The sequence below is a fragment of the Hyperolius riggenbachi genome, chromosome 3, assembly GCF_040937935.1.
Source record: "Hyperolius riggenbachi isolate aHypRig1 chromosome 3, aHypRig1.pri, whole genome shotgun sequence".
Lineage (NCBI taxonomy): Eukaryota > Metazoa > Chordata > Amphibia > Anura > Hyperoliidae > Hyperolius > Hyperolius riggenbachi.
In genome coordinates, this window is record NC_090648.1 from 5892314 (window position 1) to 5916467 (window position 24154).

At 47.7% G+C, this 24154-nt stretch overlaps 1 protein-coding gene across 1 annotated transcript in view; it reads left to right on the top strand.

Moving 5' to 3' along the window:
• LOC137560832 (C-reactive protein-like) overlaps positions 1 to 22776 on the top strand; it is a 28014-nt gene extending 5238 nt beyond the window's left edge. Inside the window, exons 2-3 of the mRNA XM_068271968.1 lie at positions 11140 to 11207; positions 20857 to 22776. Coding sequence (XP_068128069.1) covers positions 11144 to 11207; positions 20857 to 21461 — 669 coding nt within the window. The 5' untranslated portion in view covers positions 11140 to 11143 and the 3' untranslated portion in view covers positions 21462 to 22776. The remainder of the gene's footprint in view (positions 1 to 11139; positions 11208 to 20856) is intronic.
• Positions 22777 to 24154: the final 1378 nt, after the last annotated feature.

Sequence of the window (24154 nt, forward strand, 5' to 3'; positions counted from 1 at the left end):
AGGTGCAAAAATTTGGGCACTGTGGACTTTTTATTGATTTCAAAACCTTTAGAACTACCGTATTTTTCGGAATATAAGACGCACTTTTTCTTCCCCAAAACTGGGGGGGAAAAGTGGGTGCGTCTTATTTTCCAAAGGTACGGTATTTTTGCTCCATAACATACTTACCGGATCCTGCCGCCGCGATCCTCGCCTCCTTCGTCTGTCCGCCGTCATCCAATGTCACAGCAGCCGTCATCAGAGGGTCCAGCAATCCCATTCAGTATCCCCGCTCTTTAAGTGTCCAAGTTGCCGGCTCCTCTTCGCTGCAGTCATGCTTGTATGCAGCCAGGGGCGTAACTAGAAATCACTGGGCCCCCCTGCGAATATTTGGATGGGCCCCCCCCCCCCCATAGGTGCCAAATAATCGTAATGGGGCAGCGTTTCACTGTAAAGTAATTGTAAAGTGGGCAGCATTTTACCAGACAATCGTAATGTGGGCCAGAGAATCGTAATGTGGGCAGAGTTCACCAGAAAATCGTAATGTGGGCCTTTAGAAAATCATAATGTGGGCAGAGTTCACCAGAAAATCGTAATGTGGGCACCAGTCACCAGAAAATTGTAACGTGGGCAGCAGTCACCAGAAAATTGTAACGTAGACAGCATTCACCAGACAATCGTAATGTGGGCAGCGTTCACCAGAAAATCATAATGTGGGCAGAGTTCACCAGAAAATTATAATGTGGGCAGAGTTCACCAGAAAATCGTAACGTGAGCAGCAGTCACCAGAAAATTGTAACGTGGACAGCATTCACCAGACAATCGTAATGTGGGCAGCGTTCACCAGAATATCGTAATGTGGGACAGAAAATCGTAATGTGGGCAGAGTTCACCAGAAAATCGCAATGTGGGCAGCAGTCACCAGAAAATCGCCATGTGGGCAGCAGTCACCAGAAAATCGCAATGTGGGCATCAGTCACCAGAAAATCCTAATGTGGGCAGCAGTCACCAGAAAATCGCAATGTGGGCAGCAGTCACCAGAAAATCCTAATGTGGGCAGCATACACCAGAAAATCGTAATGTGGGCAGCAGACACCAGAAAATCGCAATGTGGGCAGCAGACACCTGAAAATCATAATGTGGGCAGCAGACACCAGAAAATCGTAATGTGGGCAGCAGACACCTGAAAATCGTAATGTGGGCAGCAGACACCTGAAAATCGTAATGTGGGCAGCAGACACCTGAAAATTGTAATGTGGGCAGCAGGCACCTGAAAATCGTAATGTGGGCAGCAGACACCTGAAAATCGCAATGTGGGCAGCAGACACCTGAAAATCGTAATGTGGGCAGCAGACACCTGAAAATCATAATGTGGGCAGCAGACACCTGAAAATCGCAATGTGGGCAGCAGTGACCAGAAAATCGCAATGTGGGCAGCAGTGACCAGAAAATCGTAATGTGGGCAGCAGACACCTGAAAATCGTAATGTAGGCAGCAGACACCTGAAAATCGTAATGTGGGCAGCAGTGACCAGAAAATCGCAATGTGGGCAGCAGTGACCAGAAAATCGTAATGTGGGCAGCAGTCACCAGAAAATCGTAATGTGGGCAGCAGACACCTGAAAATCGTAATGTGGGCAGCAGACACCTGAAAATCGTAATGTGGGCAGCAGACACCTGAAAATCGTAATGTGGGCAGCAGGCACCTGAAAATCGTAATGTGGGCAGCAGTCACCAGAAAATCGTAATGTGGGCAGCAGACACCTGAAAATCGTAATGTGGGCAGCAGACACCTGAAAATCGTAATGTGGGCAGCAGGCACCTGAAAATCACAATGTGGGCAGCAGACACCTGAAAATCGTAATGTGGGCAGCAGGCACCTGAAAATCGTAATGTGGGCAGCAGGCACCTGAAAATCGTAATGTGGGCAGCAGGCACCTGAAAATCGTAATGTGGGCAGCAGACACCTGAAAATCCCCCTCCAGCTAGTCAATGTTTGTGGGCAGCGGGCAGCGGGCAGCAGCGGGATACATACCTTCTTCCTTGTGTTCCATCGCCGCCTTCTCACTCTAGCGGCTGACGTCACTTCCGCTTCCGGAAGTGACGTCAGCCGCTAGAGCGAGAAGGCGGCGATGGAACGCAAGGAAGAAGGTATGTATCCCGCCGCCGCTGCCCGCTGCCCACACACTTTGACTAGCTGGAGGGGAGCGCAGAGGGGAGAGCCCCGAGGTGAGGGAGAGGGGGGAACTTCCCCTCTCCCCGCCGACTGTGGGCAAGGCTTTCCCCTCATGCTGCCACCCCTCCAGCCCCCAAAAAACGGGCCCCGAGCGGGCCCCAGGGGGGGGCCGGGCCCCCCCGCGGGCGCAGGCGCTGCAGGGCCTATTGCTACGCCCCTGTATGCAGCCTCGTGGTGATCACCCGGTGATTACGCGCTGCCGGGGCCGCCTTCCTCCATAGTTACGGCGTCCTCTTCTTAGATACAGTGCCCCCTTCTGCGTGACGAGCGGCGCATGTGCGCCGGGGTCACGCATGATGTCAGGCGCACGTGCGCCGCTCGTCACGCATAAGGAGGCACTGTATCTAAGAAGAGGATGCCGTAACTATGGAGGAAGTCGGCCCCGGCAGCGCGTAATCACCGCGTGATCACCACGAGGCTGCATACAAGCATGACTGCAGCAAAGAGGAGCCGGCGACTTGGACACTTAAAGAGCGGGGATACTGAATGGGATTGCTGGACCCTCTGATGACACCTAATGGGACCCTCAGATGACGGCTGCTGCGACTCTCGGGTGATGACAGGCAGATGGAGGAGGGGAGGATCGCGGCGACAGGATCAGGTGAGATGCAGCAGGGGTGTAGTGTAGTGTAGTTTGGGTTGGCTGGAGGGGTAACTTAGTGAAGTGTAGTGTAGTTTGGGTTGGCTGGAGGGGTTAGTTAGTGAAGTGTAGTGTAGTGTGGGTTGGCTGGAGGGGTTAGTTAGTGAAGTGTAGTGTAGTGTGGGTTGGCTGGAGGGGTTAGTTAGTGAAGTGTAGTGTAGTGTGGGTTGGCTGGAGGGGTTAGTTAGTGAAGTGTAGTGTAGTGTGGGTTGGCTGGAGGGGTTAGTTAGTGAAGTGTAGTGTAGTGTGGGTTGGCTGGAGGGGTTAGTTAGTGAAGTGTAGTGTAGTTTGGGTTGGCTGCAGGTGTTAGTGAGGGAAGTGTAGTATACTGTAGTGTAGTGTAGTTGTAGTAGGGGTTAGTGAAGTAATGTGTAGTTGGTGGGGGCAGCAGGGGTAAGGGAAGTGTAGTGTAGCAGGTGTTAGTATAGAGGGGCAGTGTAGCTTAGATAAAGACAGTTTTGGGGGAGTTAGAGGTCCATAAGAAGCCCCTGCACCATAGACGCACCTAGGTTTAGTTTTTTTTTTTTTCCTGATTTTTGCCCTCTAAATCTAGGTGCGTCTTATATGCCGGAGCGTCTTATATTCCGAAAAATACGGTAATTATTGGAACTAAAATTGGCTTGGTAAGCTCAGTGACCCCTGACCTACATACACAGGTGAATCCAGTTATGAGAAAGAGTATTTAAGGGGGTCAACTGTAAGTTTCCCTCCTCTTTTAATTTTCTCTGAAAAGTAGCAACATGGGGGTCTGAAAACAACACTCAAATGACCTGAAGACAAGGATTGTTCACCATCATGGTTTAGGGGAAGGATACAGAAAGCTGTCTCAGAGATTTCAGCTGTCTGTTTCCACAGTTAAGAACATATTGTAAGACCACAGGCTCAGTTCAAGTTAAGGCTCGAAGTGGCAGACCAAGAAAAATCTCAGATAAACAGAAGCGACGAATGGTGAGAACAGTCAGAGTAAACCCACAGACCAGCACCAAAGACCTACAACATCATCTTGCTGCAGATGGACTCACTGTGCATCGTTCAGCCATTTGGCGCACATTACACAGGGAGATGCTGTATGCGAGAGTGATGCAGAGCAGTGGCGTACCTAGGGCATTTGACACCCGGTGCTGGGTATTAAAAAGACACCCCCCCCCCCATAAAAAAAACCAAAAAACAGCAAATGTGGCATGCTAAACGTGACACGGAGGGTAATGCCAGGTGTAGGCTCGCTCCCCCCCCTAAAGTTGTCCTTAGTGTAGTATAGTGGCACCAGTATAGCTAACAAAAAATGGGTGCGGTTATAACATGCGGCGCGCATAGCGCGCCGCGGCAAAAAATGGGCGTGGCCATGACCGGATGAGGGCAGAGCTAACTAATTTAAAGTGAACCCGGGATAAGAGTGATATGGAGGCTGCCATATTCATTTCCTTTTAAACAATAGGCAGCCCTGCTGATCTATTTGGCTGCAGTAGTGAACTGAATTACACCAGAAACAATCATGCAGCTAATCTTGTCAGTTCTGACAATATTGTCAGAAACCCCTGACCTGCTGCATGCTTATTCAGGGTCTATGGTTGAAAGAATTAGATGCAGAGGACCAGCACAGCAGCCAGGCAGCTGGTATTACTTAAAAGGAGATAAATATTGCAGCCCAATATTATTCTCACCTCGGGTTCCCCTTAAAAGTGCAACACAAAGACAGTGGGCCTTTCCCCAGAAAATTCACATAATTGTTCAGGTTTTCTCAAGAAAATACACGTAATGTGAACAGATTTGACCAGAAAATAGTTCAATCATGTCGGCAGATTTGCCCAAAAAACACGTTCAATCATGTCGGCAGATTTGCCCAAAAAACACGTTCAATCATGTCGGCAGATTTGCCCAAAAAACACGTTCCATCATGTCGGCAGATTTGCCCAAAAAACACGTTCCATCATGTCGGCAGATTTGCCCAGAAAATACATGCAATCATGTCGGCAGATTTGCCCAGAAAATACATGCAATCATGTCGGCAGATTTGCCCAGAAAATACATGCAATCATGTCAGCAGATTTGCCCAGAAAATACATGCAATCATGTCAGCAGATTTGCCCTGAAAATACATGCAATCATGTCGGCAGATTTGCCCAGAAAATACATGCAATCATGTCGGCAGATTTGCCCAGAAAATACATGCAATCATGTCGGCAGATTTGCCCAGAAAATACATGCAATCATGTCGGCAGATTTGCCCAGAAAATACATGCAATCATGTCGGCAGATTTGCCCAGAAAATACATGCAATCATGTCGGCAGATTTGCCCAGAAAATACATGCAATCATGTTGGCAGATTTGCCCAGAAAATATATGCAATCATGTCGGCAGATTTGCCCAGAAAATACATGCAATCATGTCGGCAGATTTGCCCAGAAAATACATGCAATCATGTTGGCAGATTTGCCCAGAAAATATATGCAATCATGTGGCCAACCTGGCCAGAAAACACTTCAATCATGTAGCAGACCTGGCCAGAACAGTCGATACACCTGCTAATATAAATTAAATAAAAATTTACTCACCTGAAGCAGCAGCAGACCTCCTGTCCCGGCCTCCGTCCGGCGCGCAGCTCTCACGATCCTCTGCAGCCAGCCAGCCAGCAACTGAAACTCCCGCGCTGAGAGCAGGGCTACGGGAAAATGGCGCCCGAAGCCCTGCATTGCAGACTCAGTCTCCAGAGCAGGGCTTCGGACGCCATTTTACTGTAGCCCTGCTCTGCCGCTGTTGGAGCTGCGGGCTGCTGCTGTCAGTGAACTGACACAGCGTCTATTAGACGCCGAAAATCAGTTCACGCTGGGGGTGCTTGGACAATATTAGGGGGTGCTTCAGCACCCAAACCACCCCCCTGGCACCGCCACTGCCCCAGTATAGCTAGTATAGTTGCCCCAGTATAGCATAGTGGCCCCAGTATAGTTTAGTGTAGCATAGTGGCCCCAGTGTAGCATAGGTGCCCCCAGTGTAGCATAGTGGCCCCCAGTGTAGCATAGTGGCCCCCAGTGTAGCATAGGTGCCCCCAGTGTAGCATAGTGGCCCCCAGTGTAGCATAGTGGCCCCCAGTGTAGCATAGTGGCCCCCAGTGTAGCATAGGTGCCCCCAGTGTAGCATAGGTGCCCCCAGTGTAGCATAGGTGCCCCCAGTGTAGCATAGTGGCCCCCAGTGTAGCATAGTGGCCCCCAGTGTAGCATAGTGGCCCCCAGTGTAGCATAGTGGCCCCCAGTGTAGCATAGGTGCCCCCAGTGTAGCATAGGTGCCCCCAGTGTAGCATAGGTGCCCCCAGTGTAGCATAGGTGCCCCCGGTCTAGCATAGTGGCCCCCGGTGTAGCATAGTGGCCCCCGGTGTAGCATAGTGGCCCCCGGTGTAGCATAGTGGCCCCCAGTGTAGCATAGTGGCCCCCAGTGTAGCATAGTGGCCCCCAGTGTAGCATAGTGGCCCCCGGTGTAGCATAGTGGCCCCCGGTGTAGCATAGTGGCCCCGGTGTAGCATAGGTGCCCCCGGTATGAGGGAAGCTTGGAAGGTGGGGTGGCGGGGTCCCCTCCTTCCGGCGCTTCCCCCTCCTAATTAGCAGCAGCCAGCAGCTTAGCGAAGCGGGCGGGGAGGACTTACTCACCTGCTCCAGGCGATGGCGCATAACGTTATCCTCACGTGACGCTGGTCTCTCTGTCGCTCACTGTGCTTCCGCAAATCAGGAAGCACAGTGGGCGGTGGAGAAGGTGGAGACCAGCATCAGGTGACGATGACGCTATGCGCCATCGCCTGGAACGCAGGAAGTAGGTGAGTAAGTCTTCTCCGCCCGCTCCTGCCCGCTCATCAAGCTGCTGCTAATTAGGAGGGGGAAGCGCCAGAAGGAGGGGACCCAGGTGAGGGAGGTTGGGGGTCCGGCCCCCCTCCCCGCCGCTTTCCCCGCCACCCCTCCTTTCCGGGTTGCTTCCCCCTCCTGTCCTGCCTGCACAGTGCACAGGCCTCTGTGGGAGGCCTTGGTGACACCCCCTGGGGCACCCGACACCCGGTGCGGGGCGCCCCATGCCGCCCTATGGTAGGAACGCCACTGATGCAGAGGAAGCCTTTTCTGCTCCCACTGCATAAACAGAGCCGCTTGAGGTATGTTAAAGCACACTTGGACAAGCCAGCTTCATTTTGGAATAAGGTGCTATGGACTGATGAAACTAAAATTTAGTTATTTGGGCATAACAAGGGGCGTTATTCATGGAGGAAAAAGAACACAGCATTCCAAGAAAAACATCAGATATCTACAGTAAAATATGGTGGTGGTTCCATCATGCTGTGTGGCCAGTGCAGGGACTGGGAATCTTGTCAATATTGAGGGACACATGGATTCCACTCAGTATCAGCAGATTCTGGAGACCAATGTCCAGGAATCAGTGACAAAGCTGAAGCTGCATCGGGACTGGATCTTTCAACAAGACAACGACCCTAAACACTGCTCAAAATCCACTAAGGCGTTCATGCAGAGGAACAAGTACAACGTTCTGGAACGGCCATCTCAGTCCCCAGACCTGAATATAATTGAAATCTGTGGCGTGAGTTAAAGAGAGCTGTCCATACTCGGAAGCCATCAAACCTGAATGAACTAGAGATGTTTTGTAAAGAGGAATGGCCCAAAATACCTTCATTCACAATCCAGACTCTCATTGGAACCTACAGGAAGCGTTTAGAGGCTGTCATTTCTGCTAAAGGAGGATCTACTAAATAATGATTTCATTTCTTTCTTGTGGTGCCCAAATTTATGCACCTGCCTAACTTTATTTAAACAATTATTGCGCACTTTCTGTAAATCCAATAAACGTCATTTCACTTCTCAAATATCACTGTGTGTGTCTCCTATATGATATATTTATCTGACATGTTTTATCGCAACAACCAACGATTTATACAGGAAAATCATGATGATTAACAAGGTTGCCCAAACTTTCCCATCCCACTGTATGTTTAATAAAAGTTAAAAGTTACGTTTGCATAATTGTAATTAGCATATTAAGATTATCACTAATATGCAATTAATTTTTCTCTGGAGTTTTCTTCTAGGAGATAATTTTTCAACTTGTTAAAATAACTCTTCAGAACGTTGCAATTAAAAAAGTACCAAAAGGTGCAGTCAAAATCATTTTAAATATTTTCTTGCTTGCTTGTGGTTCAAAAGGCATTTTGTGACGTGGGCCCGGGTGCAATTTGCTTTTTTTCCGGAGTTTTCTCCTGGGTGATATTTTCAAAACTTGTCATAAAATGCCCCTTAAAGAGACACTGAAGCGAAAAAAAAAATGATGATATTATGATTTGTATGTGTAGCACAGCTAAGAAATAAAACATTAAGATCAGATACATCAGTCTAATTGTTTCCAGTACAGGAAGAGTTGAGAAACTCCAGTTGTTATCTCAATGCAAACAAGCCATTAAGCTCTCCGACTAAGTCGTGGAGAGGGCTTTCTTCTGACTTTTATTATCTCAACTGTAAGTAAACAAATGTCTTTTTTCTCTGCCAGAGGGGAGGTCATTACTTCACAGACTGCTCTGAAAGACTCATTTTGAATGCTGAGTGTTGTGTAATCTGCACATATTAGAGAATGATGCAATGTTAGAAAAACACTATATACCTGAAAATAAAAATATGAGAATATTTTCTTTGCTGCTAATCTTCTAGTAATTATTCATAGTACACAACCAATTCATTATATCATATATATTTTTTTCGCTTCAGTGTCTCTTTAAGCCACCAGCAAGCAAGAAAATATGCAAAAAAAGGTGATAATACATTTTCACCAACTTTTAGTACTTTTTCAATTGTAAAATGCTAAAAAGTTAGTTTAAATAGGAGATGAAAATTATCTCCTAGGAGTTAACTTAGGTGTACCAGTGAATTGCACGAGGGCCCGTATACAAATCTCTTTTTCACCAGAGTTTTCTCCTAGGAAATAATTTTTCATTTTCTGTTTAAAACAACTTTTCAGCATTTTACAATTGGAAAAATCCCAAAAGTTGGTGAAAATGTATTATCAAGATTGTTTTGCGTATTTTCTTGCTTGCTGGTGGCTTAGAAAGCATTTTACTGACAATGAGATGATGATGACCATGATGAGATAAACATGGGTACATATAGTATACGAACTGACATAGGACATGATGAGATAAACATGGGTACATATAGTATACGAACTGACATAAGACATGATGAGATAAACATGGGTACATATAGTATACGAACTGACATAGGACATGATGAGATAAACATGGGTACATATAGTATACGAACTGACATAAGACATGATGAGATAAACATGGGTACATATAGTATACGAACTGACATAAGACATGATGAGATAAACATGGGTACATATAGTATACGAACTGACATAAGACATGATGAGATAAACATGGGTACATATAGTATACGAACTGACATAAGACATGATGAGATAAACATGGGTACATATAGTATACGAACTGACATAGGACATGATGAGATAAACATGGGTACATATAGTATACGAACTGACATAGGACATGATGAGATAAACAAGGATACATTTATTGTTATGCTAGCTGGATGCCCGGCATTGCCCGGGTATGTATTTAGCTGGTGTTGGCCTTTCCCATTTTTTCTAACCCTAACACACAAACGCTCAATGACCAAGTTTGTGATCTTTGCAGTCTTTGGCATCAATAATTTGCATTGAAATGAAACAAATCTGATTTTTTTTGTGGCTCCTCCCGCTTTTTCTGAATTTGAACCCCAGTCACCCAATGACCAACTTTACCAGGTTTGAGGCTTCTGCCATTAACAGTGCAAGCAGAGCCGGGACCAGGTCCTCCAGCACCCAAGGCTGAGACACCAAAGTGCGCCCCTCCCCCCACCCCAGCCGTCACACACCGATTGCCATTAGAATGGCACTCCAGGCCCCCCCCCCCCCCAACACCTTATTCTCTAGTTATCTGGCTTGCAGTCACTGCCATGTATCCTCTTTTCTTATTTCTCTTTGCTTCAAACACAATAGGGGGATGCTAGCTGAGTGAGTTGTGCGCCCCCTCCTACACTGCGCCCTGAGGCTGGAGCCTCTCTCGCCTCTGCCTCGGCCCGGCCCTGAGTGCAAGAATTGCAGCAATGTAAATATTCCCCTTGAAAATCATTAAGTGAATTATGATTGGCTTTTGTAGGCTCCTCCCACCTTTCTGAATATTAATCCCAGTCAGCCAACGGCCAACTGTGCAAAGTTTGAGAACCCTGCCATTAACAGTGTAAGAATGGCTGCAGTTTACATTTCCCAGTGAAATTTGTATTTGTCTCCGCCCCCTTTTTGGTTATGGGAATAAAAAGTATCCTATACTTTATTCCAGGTAATGTACTATGTGTGTGCCAAATTTCATTCAAATCCGCTCAGCCATTTTTGCGTGATGGAGTAACAAACATCCAAACATCCGAACATCCAAACATCCAAACATCCGAACTTTCCCATTTATATTAGTAGGATTAGTAGGATTGCTGTTCTGTGAGGTTGCTCAGCGCTCTCTGGGTCCCCTGCATTCTCGCGCTTGCACGTTCAATCAGTGCGTGACGGGAGTCGTGTGCATCTGGCCATGTGCAGCCGGTCTCGCTTGCGCACCTGTCGTTTTGAGCGTTCTGCACACGCGCAGTTCTTGTAAGAATTAAGTTAGCAGTAAAGTTGTGCACTAATGGACACGCCAGCAGGAACATGGAGGGGGCCCAGAGAACTCCAGGGGACCTCACGGGCTAAGGGGGGCCGGAGGAAGCCCCAGGTAAGTTCAGTTTGGCATTTCATTGTTATGTTCAGAGTCCCTTTAAACTCATTGAAGAACTGACTCATTATTCCATAAGCTGAATAAAGATTGTGTAGCCATAAAGCTAGTGTCCCTCTGTTCCTGTAATTACCCTAAACTGAGAAAGAACAGGGGAAATGAATGGATGAGGAGACTGTTGGCTGAGCTTCCCCTGCGTGTGAGCCGATCCATGTGTGTGTGGTGCGCACTGTATACAGGAAGTGTGCGCAATAAAATCTGTTTCCATATCAGGAGAAGTTCCAGCAGCTAGAGGAGGTCAGTGACAAGTGGAGGAGAAACAAGCAGAATATGCAGTAACTCTGAGATATGTACATCGGGTCACTGGCCTGCTAATGCCTCCTCACTGTCCTGAGATTATTATTATTACTCCGAGATGCCAGATATAACTGTATACTAAATGAGAGGAGCTGATGATTTACCCTAATAATGTTGTGTCTTATCCAGGATCATGGAGGTGTGTGCGCTGCTACTGCTTCTCCTTATCCCGGCCCCCGGATCTCAGGCACAGCAAGGTCAGTGTACGGCCACCCCATTTGGGTGATCAAAATCAATTTTTGTATGGTGAACTTTATTTTTTTTGTGTAATTCAGGTAATAAAATTAAGGCTAACTAGTTCAGCGCAATGATAGGAACAAAATGTAAACATCACAAACAGATCTCAGAGGCTCTTCAGCAGATTGCCCAAATGACAGTGCTATTATTGAAGAGAAGTTACCTAAAGATGTAATTGGCTAGTTGGCTGGCATCCCAGGTGTAGGGGGCCAGGTCGCGCAGGACGGCAGTTGCCCTTGGGAGGCACCATGTATTTGACTGATACTGCTATCAAAGGAGGGGGGGGGGCCCTTTTTAGAATTTGCGCACCACCCCCTTGAGGATCGCCTGCACCGCCCTCCCCACCTGCTGCCGCTGAGGGGGTCATCAGATACTCACTTCGCCACGATCCACGCGCTGCATCTACAGATGTCTTCCAGCTCACAGTAACAGCGCCCCCTAGGGCTAGTCCTTTTGATCTCTATAGGAGTGGTTACCATTCATGGATCTTGCTGTTGCTCTCTTTGGGATGTGGCACTGTGCAGGCTGCTTAGGGTGGCTGGATAGTGTACTGGCTACAGGCACTGGAGACCAGGCTGCACCCAGGTACATATTCAGTAAGGAATCCATGGCCAAGACTCACCACTCCTGGGTTGCCTACTGAGTGTCCCCTAGCGGCTGCAGTGTGCAAGGGCTTTGAATCCCACAGTAGAAAAGCAGAATATAAATGGCATTGGTGATAAGGGGCAGGTCAGGCTTTCTGTCAGAGGAGGAGGGATGTGTGAGAGCCTTAAGGGTTTCTTTAATCTGTCACTTTCATGCCTGTTCCAGGTGTGTCTTTATATAAATCATAACTATTCTTGAGAAATGATAAGGGGGTAACCAGTCCTGTACTTCTGTACCCAATACACCTGAGGGGGGGGGGGGCAGGGAGGATATGGGGGGGGGGTTCCAGGGGGTCCTACCAGGTTCCACCATAAATCATGCTCTAGGATGTACCCTAATGTGCATGATGGCAACACTCCAAATCATCTTCGGGGACAGGCGGGGGTGGGGTGGAGTCTTTGTTCTTAGCACGGGAATATGATGCTTGAAGGGTTTACAATAACTTTACAGCACTTTGTAATTAAAAAAGTACTAGAAAGAAGGTGAAAAAGTTCTTTCCTTAGCGGTATTTTTATTTTTTGCTTGCTGGTGGTTTAGAAGGCATTTTTTGGGGTGTGAAGATATCACCTAGAAGAACGTATGCGATGAAGTAAAGGACACATGGCCTATGTGAGCTGCTGTCAGGGCGGAGACCCTGCAGGCGTGAAAAAGGGGCGCAAGGTAATGTGGGCGTCCGATTTTGGCTAGTACAAAATTGGTAAAATTTATTGATATTCTACGTTTTTTAAGTGTAAATTTCCGTTGTAAAATATTGGTAAGTATTACAGATATTTTACTAAAACTTAACTGAATGCTATTGTTACATAGAACCTTCCCTCTACTGATGACTAACCCTAACCTTCCTCATGACTCACCACTAAAAACACCACCCACACCTAACCCTAAACTCCCCCCCCATGTGTAACCTTAACCGACCCTGCCACCAATCCACCAGACTTAGATTAATGTTAGGGCCCTGTCATACATTGAGACTTTGCTGTGAAATTTATAATGGCTTCTATGTCAGCGCCCAAGTTGTTGCAGATAGCCGATGCCCTAATTTCCCACCCTGGTAGGCCCAGAATTCCCAGGGGAATACCTGCATGGGGGGGGGTTCAGGGGCAGAGGAAGCACTTTCAACCTCATATCCCCCATACAGGATGGTATAACCAAGGAAATCAGAAGCCCTAAAGCATGAAGCCCCACCTCTGAGCAATAACAGCCCCACCCCTGAGCAATAACAGCCCCACCCCTGACCTTACCGTCTGGGTGCATTATTTAAAAATCTTAGTGCTTAGTGCTGGAGACTTATGGTGGGATCTGTAATAAGGGGGACACCAGATGTCCGCCTACAATTAACATACCAGTTCAGTCAGGCACCTGTGGAAGCCGATAGACTGTCAGAGAATTGTGGTTACCAATAGTTTACAATCGAGATTGTAACAGAGCTTTAATCTTTATTTTCAGAAATGTGAATTCCTTATCCTTCCTAATGCTTAATTCTAAAGCCCCTCCCCCAAGGTAAACCACCTTCCTGACACCCTAACCTTATCCTAAGATAAACTCCGCCTATACACACCTAACCCTAGCCTACTTCCCAACCCTAATTATCAAATTTCACCTCACCAGATCCTGTTCTCTAGGCCAGACCCACAATAACACCAAACCCTGCCTACCGACCCTAATGTACCTGCTTTGTTGTCTTCAATACTGTCTAGTGGGTGTTGGCACTCAGCTATTGTACAATAGGACAGCAGATCATGGCGAGAGTGCAGCACAGCTCATACAGCTTGCTTCAAGAAGACACATATTCATCTTAAAGTGGACCCAAATTAAAATTACAGTATTTCAGAAATAACATCTATTTTCTAAATGATAATAATAAATAGCAGTCTTTTTTCAGCTGCATGATGACAAATATAAAATATGTTACATTTATTGGAGGAACCCCTCCCTTCCTTTCATATTGCCGGGACAGAATACGTAAGACTGGTGGAGTAGGTGGTATCCGGTAAAGGAGGAATTGATAATGGCTGCCACCTGTATAACCCTAGTTATGAAAAGAGAAGGGTGAAAAGCATGCACTGAAATGCTCATAGGCTTGGAGGAGTGTTTATTTATCTTTGTATGTGTCAGAGTGGTGCAACTAAATATTTTTAATTAAAAAAAATGTTTGGTTTGGGTCCGCTTTAATAAGCATTAGCTCTATGGAGACTACCAGCAGGATGGGTGCTGCTGAATTCATTCGCTTCATCCCCAACCCCCCATGTCCTACGTCCTACTTAATAGAAGTTAACATAATGCTGGCTAAATGTCACACTGAAGCCTTGGCTTGTACACACATTTAATTTTGATTGACTAATTATTGGCCAATTTTACTACTACCTACACAATCTGCTCATAATTTTCAAAATCTGTTTGCCCCTCCTACTAGGTGGCGGTGGAAAAATTGGTTAGTGATCGGCCAATCAAAATTGGAACTGTACTTGTACCTTAAAGCCTGTTATACTCCTCCAATTTTCATTGGGCAGTGACTGGCCAATTTTAGTATGAGGACCAGCAGATTTTGAATACTAGAACAGATTGTGAAGGGAAGCTCTCATATTATGTGGAGGAGGTAAAACTGGTCAGTGATTGGCCAATTAAGATTGAAGGTATGTACCAAGTTTTAAATCTAGCCCTGGTGTATTTGGACTGTCAGATGTATAAACAAGATAACAAAGCTATGACAATGGCCATAGCAATAGTGAACGTGGCAGATGCCTGAATTGGGCGTCCTGAATGTTGCTGCTATTCGGATTTGTTCAGTTTTTTTTAGGGTGAATTAAGAATTGCCCCAAAACTAAACAGCAACATTTGCTGACAGTACGGAATTCCTACCAGCAGCAACGTAGGCCTCTAGAGTCACGTGCCGTGCATGGTATTCCCACCAGCAGCAGCAGCATAGACCTCTAGTCACATGCTGTGCATGAAATTCTCACCAGCAGCAGCATAGGCCTCTAGAGTCACATGCCATGTGTGGAATTCCCACAAGCAGCAGCTTAAGCCTTTAGAAACATGTGCCGTGCGTGGAATTCCCACCAGCAGCAGCATAGGCCTCTAGAGTCACGTGCCGTGTGTGGAAATTCCACCAGCAGCGGCATAGGCCTCTAGAGTCACGTGCCATGAGTGGAAATCCCACCAACAGCAACATAGGCCTCTAGAGTCATGTGCCATGAGTGGAAATCCCACCAGCAGCAGCATAGGCCTCTAGAGTCACGTGCCGTGCGTGGAATTCCACCCAGCAGCAACATAGGCCTCTAGAGTGATATGCCGTGTGTGGAATTCCCACCAGCAGCAGCATGGGCCTCTAGAGTCATGTGCCATGTGTGGAGTTCCCACCAGAAGCAGCATAGGCCTCTAGAGTCACGAGCCGTGTGTGGATATCCCACCAGCAGCAGCATAGGCCTCTAGAGTCACGTGTCATGTGTGGAATTCCCTCCAGCAGCAGCATGGGCCTCTAGAGTCATGTGCCATGTGTGAAGTTCCCACCAGCAGCAGCATAGGCCTCTAGAGTCACGTGCCATGAGTGGAAATCCCACCAGCAGCAACATAGGCCTCTAGAGTCATGTGCCATGAGTGGAAATCCCACCAGCAGCAGCATAGGCCTCTAGAGTCACGTGCCGTGCGTGGAATTCCACCCAGCAGCAACATAGGCCTCTAGAGTGATATGCCGTGTGTGGAATTCCCACCAGCAGCAGCATGGGCCTCTAGAGTCATGTGCCATGTGTGGAGTTCCCACCAGCAGCAGCATAGGCCTCTAGAGTCACGAGCCGTGTGTGGATATCCCACCAGCAGCAGCATAGGCCTCTAGAGTCACGTGTCATGTGTGGAATTCCCACCAGCAGCAGCATGGGCCTCTAGAGTCATGTGCCATGTGTGGAGTTCCCACCAGCAGCAGCATAGGCCTCTAGAGTCACGAGCCGTGTGTGGATATCCCACCAGCAGCAGCATAGGCCTCTAGAGTCACGTGTCATGTGTGGATATCCCACCAGCAGCAGCATAGGCCTCTAGAGTCACGTGCCATGTGTGGAATTCCCACCTGCAGCAGCATAGGCCTCTAGAGTCATGTGCCGTGTGTGGAAATCTCACCAGCAGCAGCATAGGCCTCTAGAGTTATGTGCCATGCGTGGAATTCCCACCAGCAGCAGCTTAGGCCTTTAGAGACATGTGCCGTGTGTGGAATTCCCACTAGCATCAGCTTGGGCCTTTAGAGACATGTGCCGTGTGTGGAATTCCCACCAGCAGCAGCTTTGGCCTCTAAAACCACGTGCTTTGTGTGGAATTCCCACCAGCAGCAGCGTGGGCCTCTAGAGTCACATGCCGTGTGTGGAAATCCAACCAGCAGCAGCATAGGCCTCTAGAGTCACGTGTCATGTGTGGTATTCCCACCAGCAGCAGCATAGGCCTCTAGAGTCACGTGTCGTGTGTGGTATTCCCACCATCAGCTGAGTGGGCCTCTAGAGTCACATGCCATGTGTGGAATTCCCACCAGCAGCTGCGTGGGCCTCTAGAGTCACGTGCCATGAGTGGAAATCCCACCAGCAGCAGCATAGGCCTCTAGAGTGACATGCCGTGTGTGGAATTCCCACCAGCAGCAGCGTGGGCCTCTAGAGTCATGTGCCATTTGTGGAATTCCCACCAACAGCAGCATGGGCCTCTAGAGTCATGTGCCATGAGTGGAAATCCCACCAGCAGCAGCATAGGCCTCTAGAGTGACATGCCGTGTGTGGAATTCCCACCAGCAGCAGCGTGGGCCTCTAGAGTCATGTGCCGTGCATGGAAATCCCACCAGCAGCAGCATAGGCCTCTAGAGTCATGTGTCATGTGTGGAGTTCCCACCAGCAGCAGCTTGGGCCTCTAGAGTCACGTGCCGTGTGTGGAAATCCCACCAGCAGCAGTGTGGGCCTCTAGAGTCACATGTCGTGTATGGAAATCTCACCAGCAGCAGCATAGGTCTCTAGAGGTATGTTCCGTGCAAGGAATTCCCACCAGCAGCAGTTTAGGCATTTAGAGACATGTGCCGTGTGTGGAATTCCCACCAGCAGCAGCAATGTGGGCCTCTAAAATCACGTGCTGTGTGTGGAATTCCCACCAGCAGCAGCTTAGGCCTCTAGAGTCATGTGTCGTGCATGGAATTCCCACCAGCAGCGTGGGCCTCTAGAGTCACGTGTCGTGTGTGGTATTCCCACAAGCAGCTGCCTGGGCCTCTGGAGTCAAATGCCATGTGTGGAATTCCCACCAGCAGCAGCAAAGGCCTCTAGAGTCACGTGTCATGTCACGTGTGGAATTCCCACCAGCAGCAGCATAGGCCTCTAAATTCATGTGCCGTGTGTTGAGTTCCCACCAGCAGCAGCTTGGGCCTCTAGAGTCACGTGCCGTGTGTGGAAATCCCAACAGCAGCAGCATAGGCCTCTAGAGTCACGTGCCGTGTGTGGAAATCCCACCAGCAACAGCATAGGCCTCTAGAGTTATGTGCCATGCGTGGAAATCCCACCAGCACCAGCAGAAGCATAGGCCTCTAGAATCACGTGCCGTGTGTGGAATTCCCACCAGCAGCAGCATATTCCACTAGAGTCCCATGCCGTGTGTGGAATTCCCACCAGCAGCAGCTTGGGCCTCTAGCAGGCGCGAAGCTAGGGGGGGGTCGGGGTAGGACAGTGCCCCCGGGCGCTAGGTCCCCAAGGGCGCCCAGCTGAGCTGCCGTGTTTTTTTTTATTTTTTTGGGGGGAGGGGAGCAGCGCAGAGAAGAGGGAGAGCTATGGGCACAGTGGGGAAGGGCGGACGTCTCCCCCCCCCCTTCCCTCACCGTAGGGGGCTCTCCCTTGCTCGCTCTCCCCTCCAGAAGTAATGTCCGGGTGGCTGGAACTTACCTTCGTCTCGCTCCAGCGCCGGAAGTTCGGGTGCCGCAGCCGCTGCTCTGGTCTGGACCAGACCAGAGTAGCAGCAAATCCATTCCGCGCTGCGACGAGACGCAGGTAAGATCTGCCCGCCGCTGCCAGCCACCCGGACATTAATGGAGGGGACAGCGAGGGAGGGAGAGCCCCCTAAGGTGAGGGAAGGGGGGGATGGCCCCCCTTCACCACCGCTGCTCACAGCTCTCCCTCCACTGCGCTGCTCCCCTGCTGGGGGACACACCTGACTACCTATTCTGGGGACATATACCCCCTGACTACATATACTGGCCACATATACCCCCTGACTACATATACTGGGCACATATACCCCCTGACTACATATACTAGCACATATACCCCTGGCTACATATACTGGGCACATATACCCCCTGACTACATATACTGGGCACATATACCCCTGACTACATATACTGGGCACATATACCCCCTGACTACATATACTGGGCACATATACCCCCTGACTACATATACTGGGCACATATACCCCTGGCTACATATACTTGGCACATATACCCCTGACTACTTATTCTGGGGACATATACCCCTGACTACCTATACTGGGGACATATACACCTGACTACATATACTGGGCGCATATACCCCTGGCTACATATTCTGGCACATATACCCCTGGCTACATATACTGGGCACATATACCCCTGGCTACATATACTGGGCACATATACCCCTGGCTACATATACTGGGCACATATACCCCTGGCTAAATATACTGGGACATATATCCTTGCCTACATATACTGGGACATATCCCCCTGTCTACATATACTGGGACATATACCCCTGCCTACATATACTGGGACATATACCCCTGCCTACATATACTGGGACATATACCCCTGCCTACATATATTAGGGACATATAACCCTGCCTACATTTACTGGGCACATATACCCCTGGCTACATATACTGGGCACATATAACCCTGACTACATATACTGGGCACATATACCCCTGGGTATATATAGTCAGGGGTATATGTGCCCAGTATATGTATACTGGGCACATATACCCCTGACTATATATACTGGGCACATATTATACCCCTGGCTACATATACTGGGCACATATACCCCTTACTACATATACTGGGCATATATACCCCTGGCTACATATACTGGGCACATATACCCCTGGCTACATATACTGGGCACATATACCCCTGACTACATATACTGGGCACATATACCACTGGCTACATATACTGGGCACATATACCTCTGGCTACATATACTGGGGACATATACCCCTGCCTACATATACTGGGCACATATACCCCTGGCTACATATACTGGGCACATCTCTACCCCTGGCTACCTGTTCTGGGGACATCTATACCGCTGGCCACCTATTCTCGGTGACATCTACACTGCTGGACACCTATTCTGGGGACACCTATAGACCTGGGGTTACCTATTTTTGGGGAACCACTGTTGTCAGATTGAGAGTATTTTGGGGAACTGCTGCCAGGTGAGAGGTGTCTACCATATTAAGGGGGCATTCTGCCTATTTATGTGAAATGCTGTCTATTTATGTGCCTCATGACTGCTGAATTTGTCTTGTTGGGGGCCTCATGGTTACTGAATTTGTCTTGTTGGGGGCCTCATGATTTGTTGGGGGCCTCAAGATCGCTGAATTTGTCTTGTTGGGGGAGGCCCCCAACAAGACAAATTCAGCGATCTCGAGGCCCCCAACAAATCATGAGGCCCCCAACAAGACAAATTCAGTAACCATGAGGCCCCCAACAAGACAGATTCAGCAGTCATGTGGCACATAATTTGTCTTGTTGGGGGCCTCATGATTGCTGAGTTGATCATGTTGGGGGCCTCATGTTTGCTCAATTTGTCTTGATGGGGGGGGGGAGGGGTTCATGTTTGCTGAATTTGTCTTGGAACATGCTGGAAGGTACATACTGAGGGAGGGTGGGTGAGCGTGAGCCTGTTAACTTCCTGTACATGTGGCTCCACCCATAACCCTGCCCACATTTAATATGTGGCCACACCCCTTTTTGGCGCCCCTTCACCTTAGGGGGCGCATTAATAGTCTTTGTCCCCAGGCACTGAAAGCCCTAGCTACGCCTCTGGCCTCTAGAGTCACCTGCCATGTGTGGAAATCCCACCAGCAGCTGCGTGGGCCTCTAGAGTCACGTGCCGTGTGTGGGATTCCCAACAGCAGCAGCGTAGGCCTCTAGAGTCACGTGCCGTGTGTGAAGTTCTCACCAGAAGCAGCGTAGGCCTCTAGAGTCACGTGTCGTGCCTGGAATTCTCACCAGCAGCAGTGTAGGCCTCTAGAGTCACGTGTCGTGCCTGGAATTCTCACCAGCAGCAGCATAGGCCTCTAGAGACACGTGCCGTGTGTGGAGTTCCCACCTGCAGCAGCGTAGGCCTCTAGAGTCACGTGTCGTGCCTGGAATTCTCACCAGAAGCAGCGTAGGCCTCTAGAGTCATGTGTCGTGCCTGGAATTCTCACCAGCAGCAGCGTAGGCCTCTAGAGACACGTGCCGTGTGTGTCGTAGTTGCAAGTCATCAGAGTACACTTTATATAAACTGATAGAGTAAACAGGAAAAATACTCAAGGCTTTTTACGAGCGGGAATGATGATAGCTACAAAGCTGTCCAGTTTGTCTTACGTTAAGTTACAATGTCCATAATTTAATTTGGGGACTGAGTCATGTAAGCCACTCCTGGAAGTTGTGCTATGCACTATTTGTTTAATGTTTCAGGATTATCTCCACCAGGACCCCCAGACACAGGAACTCTTTCTTTCCCCAAGCTTTTCTGGCTCTTAACTCAGCAACCCCTACGCCCAATTCAACTTTTCGCACTGAGTAATGTCCGGTAACTAGTTATCCACCTGCGCTGTGTAATGTAAATTGTAAATTTTGATGTGCACTCATGTGTATGTTTTTTGTCCATGAAGGCATGCTGCTCTGTCTTTGCCAACAACAATTCCTTGTACGATATCCTTCCTGTACTTGTTTCTGATGTTTGTCTTTTTTATGTCTTTTAGACTTGAGAAATAAAGTATTCCTCTTCCCAAAGGAAAGCCGCTCCGCTCATGTGGTCCTGAGGGGGAACATCACCGAGCCCCTGGAGCAAACCACCGTCTGCCTCTGGTACTACCCTGACCTGTCACGCAGCTACACTCTCTTCTCATTGGCTACTCCAGGGAAGAAAGATGCTTTGACCATCTTCGTACAACGCCCATACTTCTACTATGTCTACATAAACCAGGAAATGTTTAAATTTAAGGACCCATCTATAAGCAAGGGGCGGGCAGTAACTTTAGACTGGACACGGGTATGCGTGGCATGGGAGTCGCAGACTGGGGTGGTCCAATTTTGGAGGGATTATAGGCCATACCCCAGAAAGGTTGCAGCCAGAGGTTCCTCTATTGCATCTGAGACCAGCATCGTCCTGGGCCAGAGGCAAGAGTCTTTTGGGAAAATCTCGCATTTCTCTCCCTCCTTTGTTGGTGAAATTAAAGATGTGTTTATGTGGGATTCGGTGTTTGACATAAAATATAATCCGTGGAATCTCACTAAAGTGGTTGACTGGGGTTGGTTAGACTATGAAATTCACGGGGAGGTTCTGACTCAACCATATATTTACTAGAGATGGGGGGGAAATGCCAGATTCCAAATCCGGCAGAATTTCTGTATTCCATTGGATAATTCCACTTTCCAAATTGTATTCCGACAGAATTTCCCCCCATGACATTATAAACAATACCGCCAACTTCTGTAGTTTTTGAGAAATTTTGAAAGCTTCAAAGAAAAAATGTATTGTAAAGTCGATAAAATGGCATTCTGCTATGGAATTCCGCAATTTACATTAGAGTAAATACTGTCCCTTGTTAAAGAGGACCCCACCATGAAACCCCCCCAGGTGTCAACGCCCCCACCTCCTCCTGGGCACTGGAGGTAGAAAAGAGCCACTTGTCCATGGATTGGCCAAAGGCTCTGGGGAAAAGGGAAGGCTTGGCCGCCCCCCCAGAGCCCCATACCATGGACCATTCGGGCTGGTATAGCTCAGGGTGCAAAGCCACACACTGCATTTGCTACACCAGCCTGCCTGGGGGACAAGGGGTTAAAGAGGCTTTAGAGGGGGGACCCCATGCTGCCTATTTTCTTAAACTGTATAAAATGTGTGTACAGTGCTTGGAACTAATATATATATATATATATATATATATATATATATATATATATATATATATATATATATATATATATATATATATATATATATATATATATATTAAACTGTATGTAGCAACATTTATGTTTTTTAAGTATTCAGAGTGATTTTCTCAAAAACTTCATGGTCTTTTTGGACCCCACTCCCACTTGTTTTCCTGCTATTTTCCCCCCACTATTCACCTGAAGATTTGTTGAAGATTACATTTATGGGGGCTTTGCAAGTAACTGCAGAAGTCAGCAGTATTGACTAACGGCGGATATTCTTTTGTAGAATTCACTCACCATTCTGAATTACAGATTCTGAGTTGAAATGCTGATTACCGATGTGGAAATTGGATTTCTATGGAATTTGGAGGCTCATCCCTAATCTTTATGGTGCCCGCCCCCTGTGTTTTTTAATGAGGGGTAACTATATGGATTTTAGTCTAGGCCCTTCAGTGAAAATGATTATTCTCTTTCACATGTTAAATATTTTCCGCGCGCTGATAACCAAAAACAGAGCATTACCAGAATGAAGCACAAGCTAAATAAATACAAATATAAATGTAGTGCACAATATCCTCTGCAATCGTATAAAAACATTCTTAGGAAAATGTGACTATTATGAAATGTACAGTATTTTATCCGCACATGTCATCCAGATCTCCTGTTCATAGCAAAGCACAGTAACGCATGCGCACAAAATGCACAAAAATCAGGAAATAAATTCTAAAAGTGCGTGCAAACAATATACAGACTGATTGTTTTATTTCTCCTCCTTCCTCCAGGAAGTTGTTCAGCGTTTCTGGACGACGCCCTCTTCACACTCATCAATGCTATCCTGTATGCGTTGTACCGCATGCACACATTTGTGATTGATAGGGAATTTTTTGAATGAATTTTTGTGATAATTTGTGCGATTTTTTTGTGTGTTTGTATGGCAATGTTCAGACTGTGATTTTTCTGTGAATGCTAATGATGGTAATTTACATGAAAATGTATCCAATTTACTTCAGAATGGCATCTGATGTTTCCTATGCAGGAAAAAGCTGACCTGCCATGCAACTTTAAAAAACACACACAAAAAAAATGCTAAATGCAGCAAAATGCAATGCCAACAAAGTACATTGGATGTGCAAGGTAATTTGAGCGCTACGACCACCTGGTAAAATGGGCGCCGCATAGCCCACAATGTTACCTGGGGTATTTCCAACAGGTTTCGTGAATATCAGTGGACGGAATTTTTAGTGGTGGATGTGGTGGTGGTGGTGGGGAGAGGTCGTTGAGGGTCAGGCATCGGTAGAGGGAGCGTTTATGAGCTAAAATAGCAGATAGCAATTAGTGATATTCTACTAACTAACTAACTATCTACTAACTAGATAACCCATTGCCCAATAGTAGAATACCTGCAGCTATTTGCGGCCCCAAATTACGGCCACGCCCTTTTTCCGTGCATGCTCAGCCGCCTACAAGAGAAATCGCCGCCGGGAGACTTGGGCGCAAGATACAGCAGATTAGTGTACAAGATACAGAGGCGCCAAAAGAATAAAAGGTAATTAAATGAACTTAAAAAACCAACTGGTTAAACAGAGGAGGCAGCGGTGGTCTTACCCCCTCCAAACAGACACAGGCAAGGACTGCGATTCAGACAGTCAACAATTTATTCGGAACTCCAAAAAACAATGCAACGCGTTTCACGGGCCATACATCCCGCTTCCTCAGGCAAAATACAGTAGGAGTCACAGCATCTGTATTATATCAGCGAGCTCGGCGCCTCTGTCTGTCTGTCTCTGAGGCGCCAAGCTCGCTGATATAATACAGATGCTGTGACTCCTACTGTATTTTGCCTGAGGAAGCGGGATGTATGGCCCGTGAAACGCGTTGCATTGTTTTTTGGAGTTCAGAATAAATTGTTGACTGTCTGAATCGCAGTCCTTGCCTGTGTCTGTTTGGAGGGGGTAAGACCACCGCTGCCTCCTCTGTTTAACCAGTTGGTTTTTTAAGTTCATTTAATTACCTTTTATTCTTTTGGCGCCTCTGTATCTTGTACACTACATTGAGTCCACCCTGGGTGGAGGGTTGTTACCCTATTTTCCTGTCTACAGAGAGCGACTTTTTGTTCCTGAG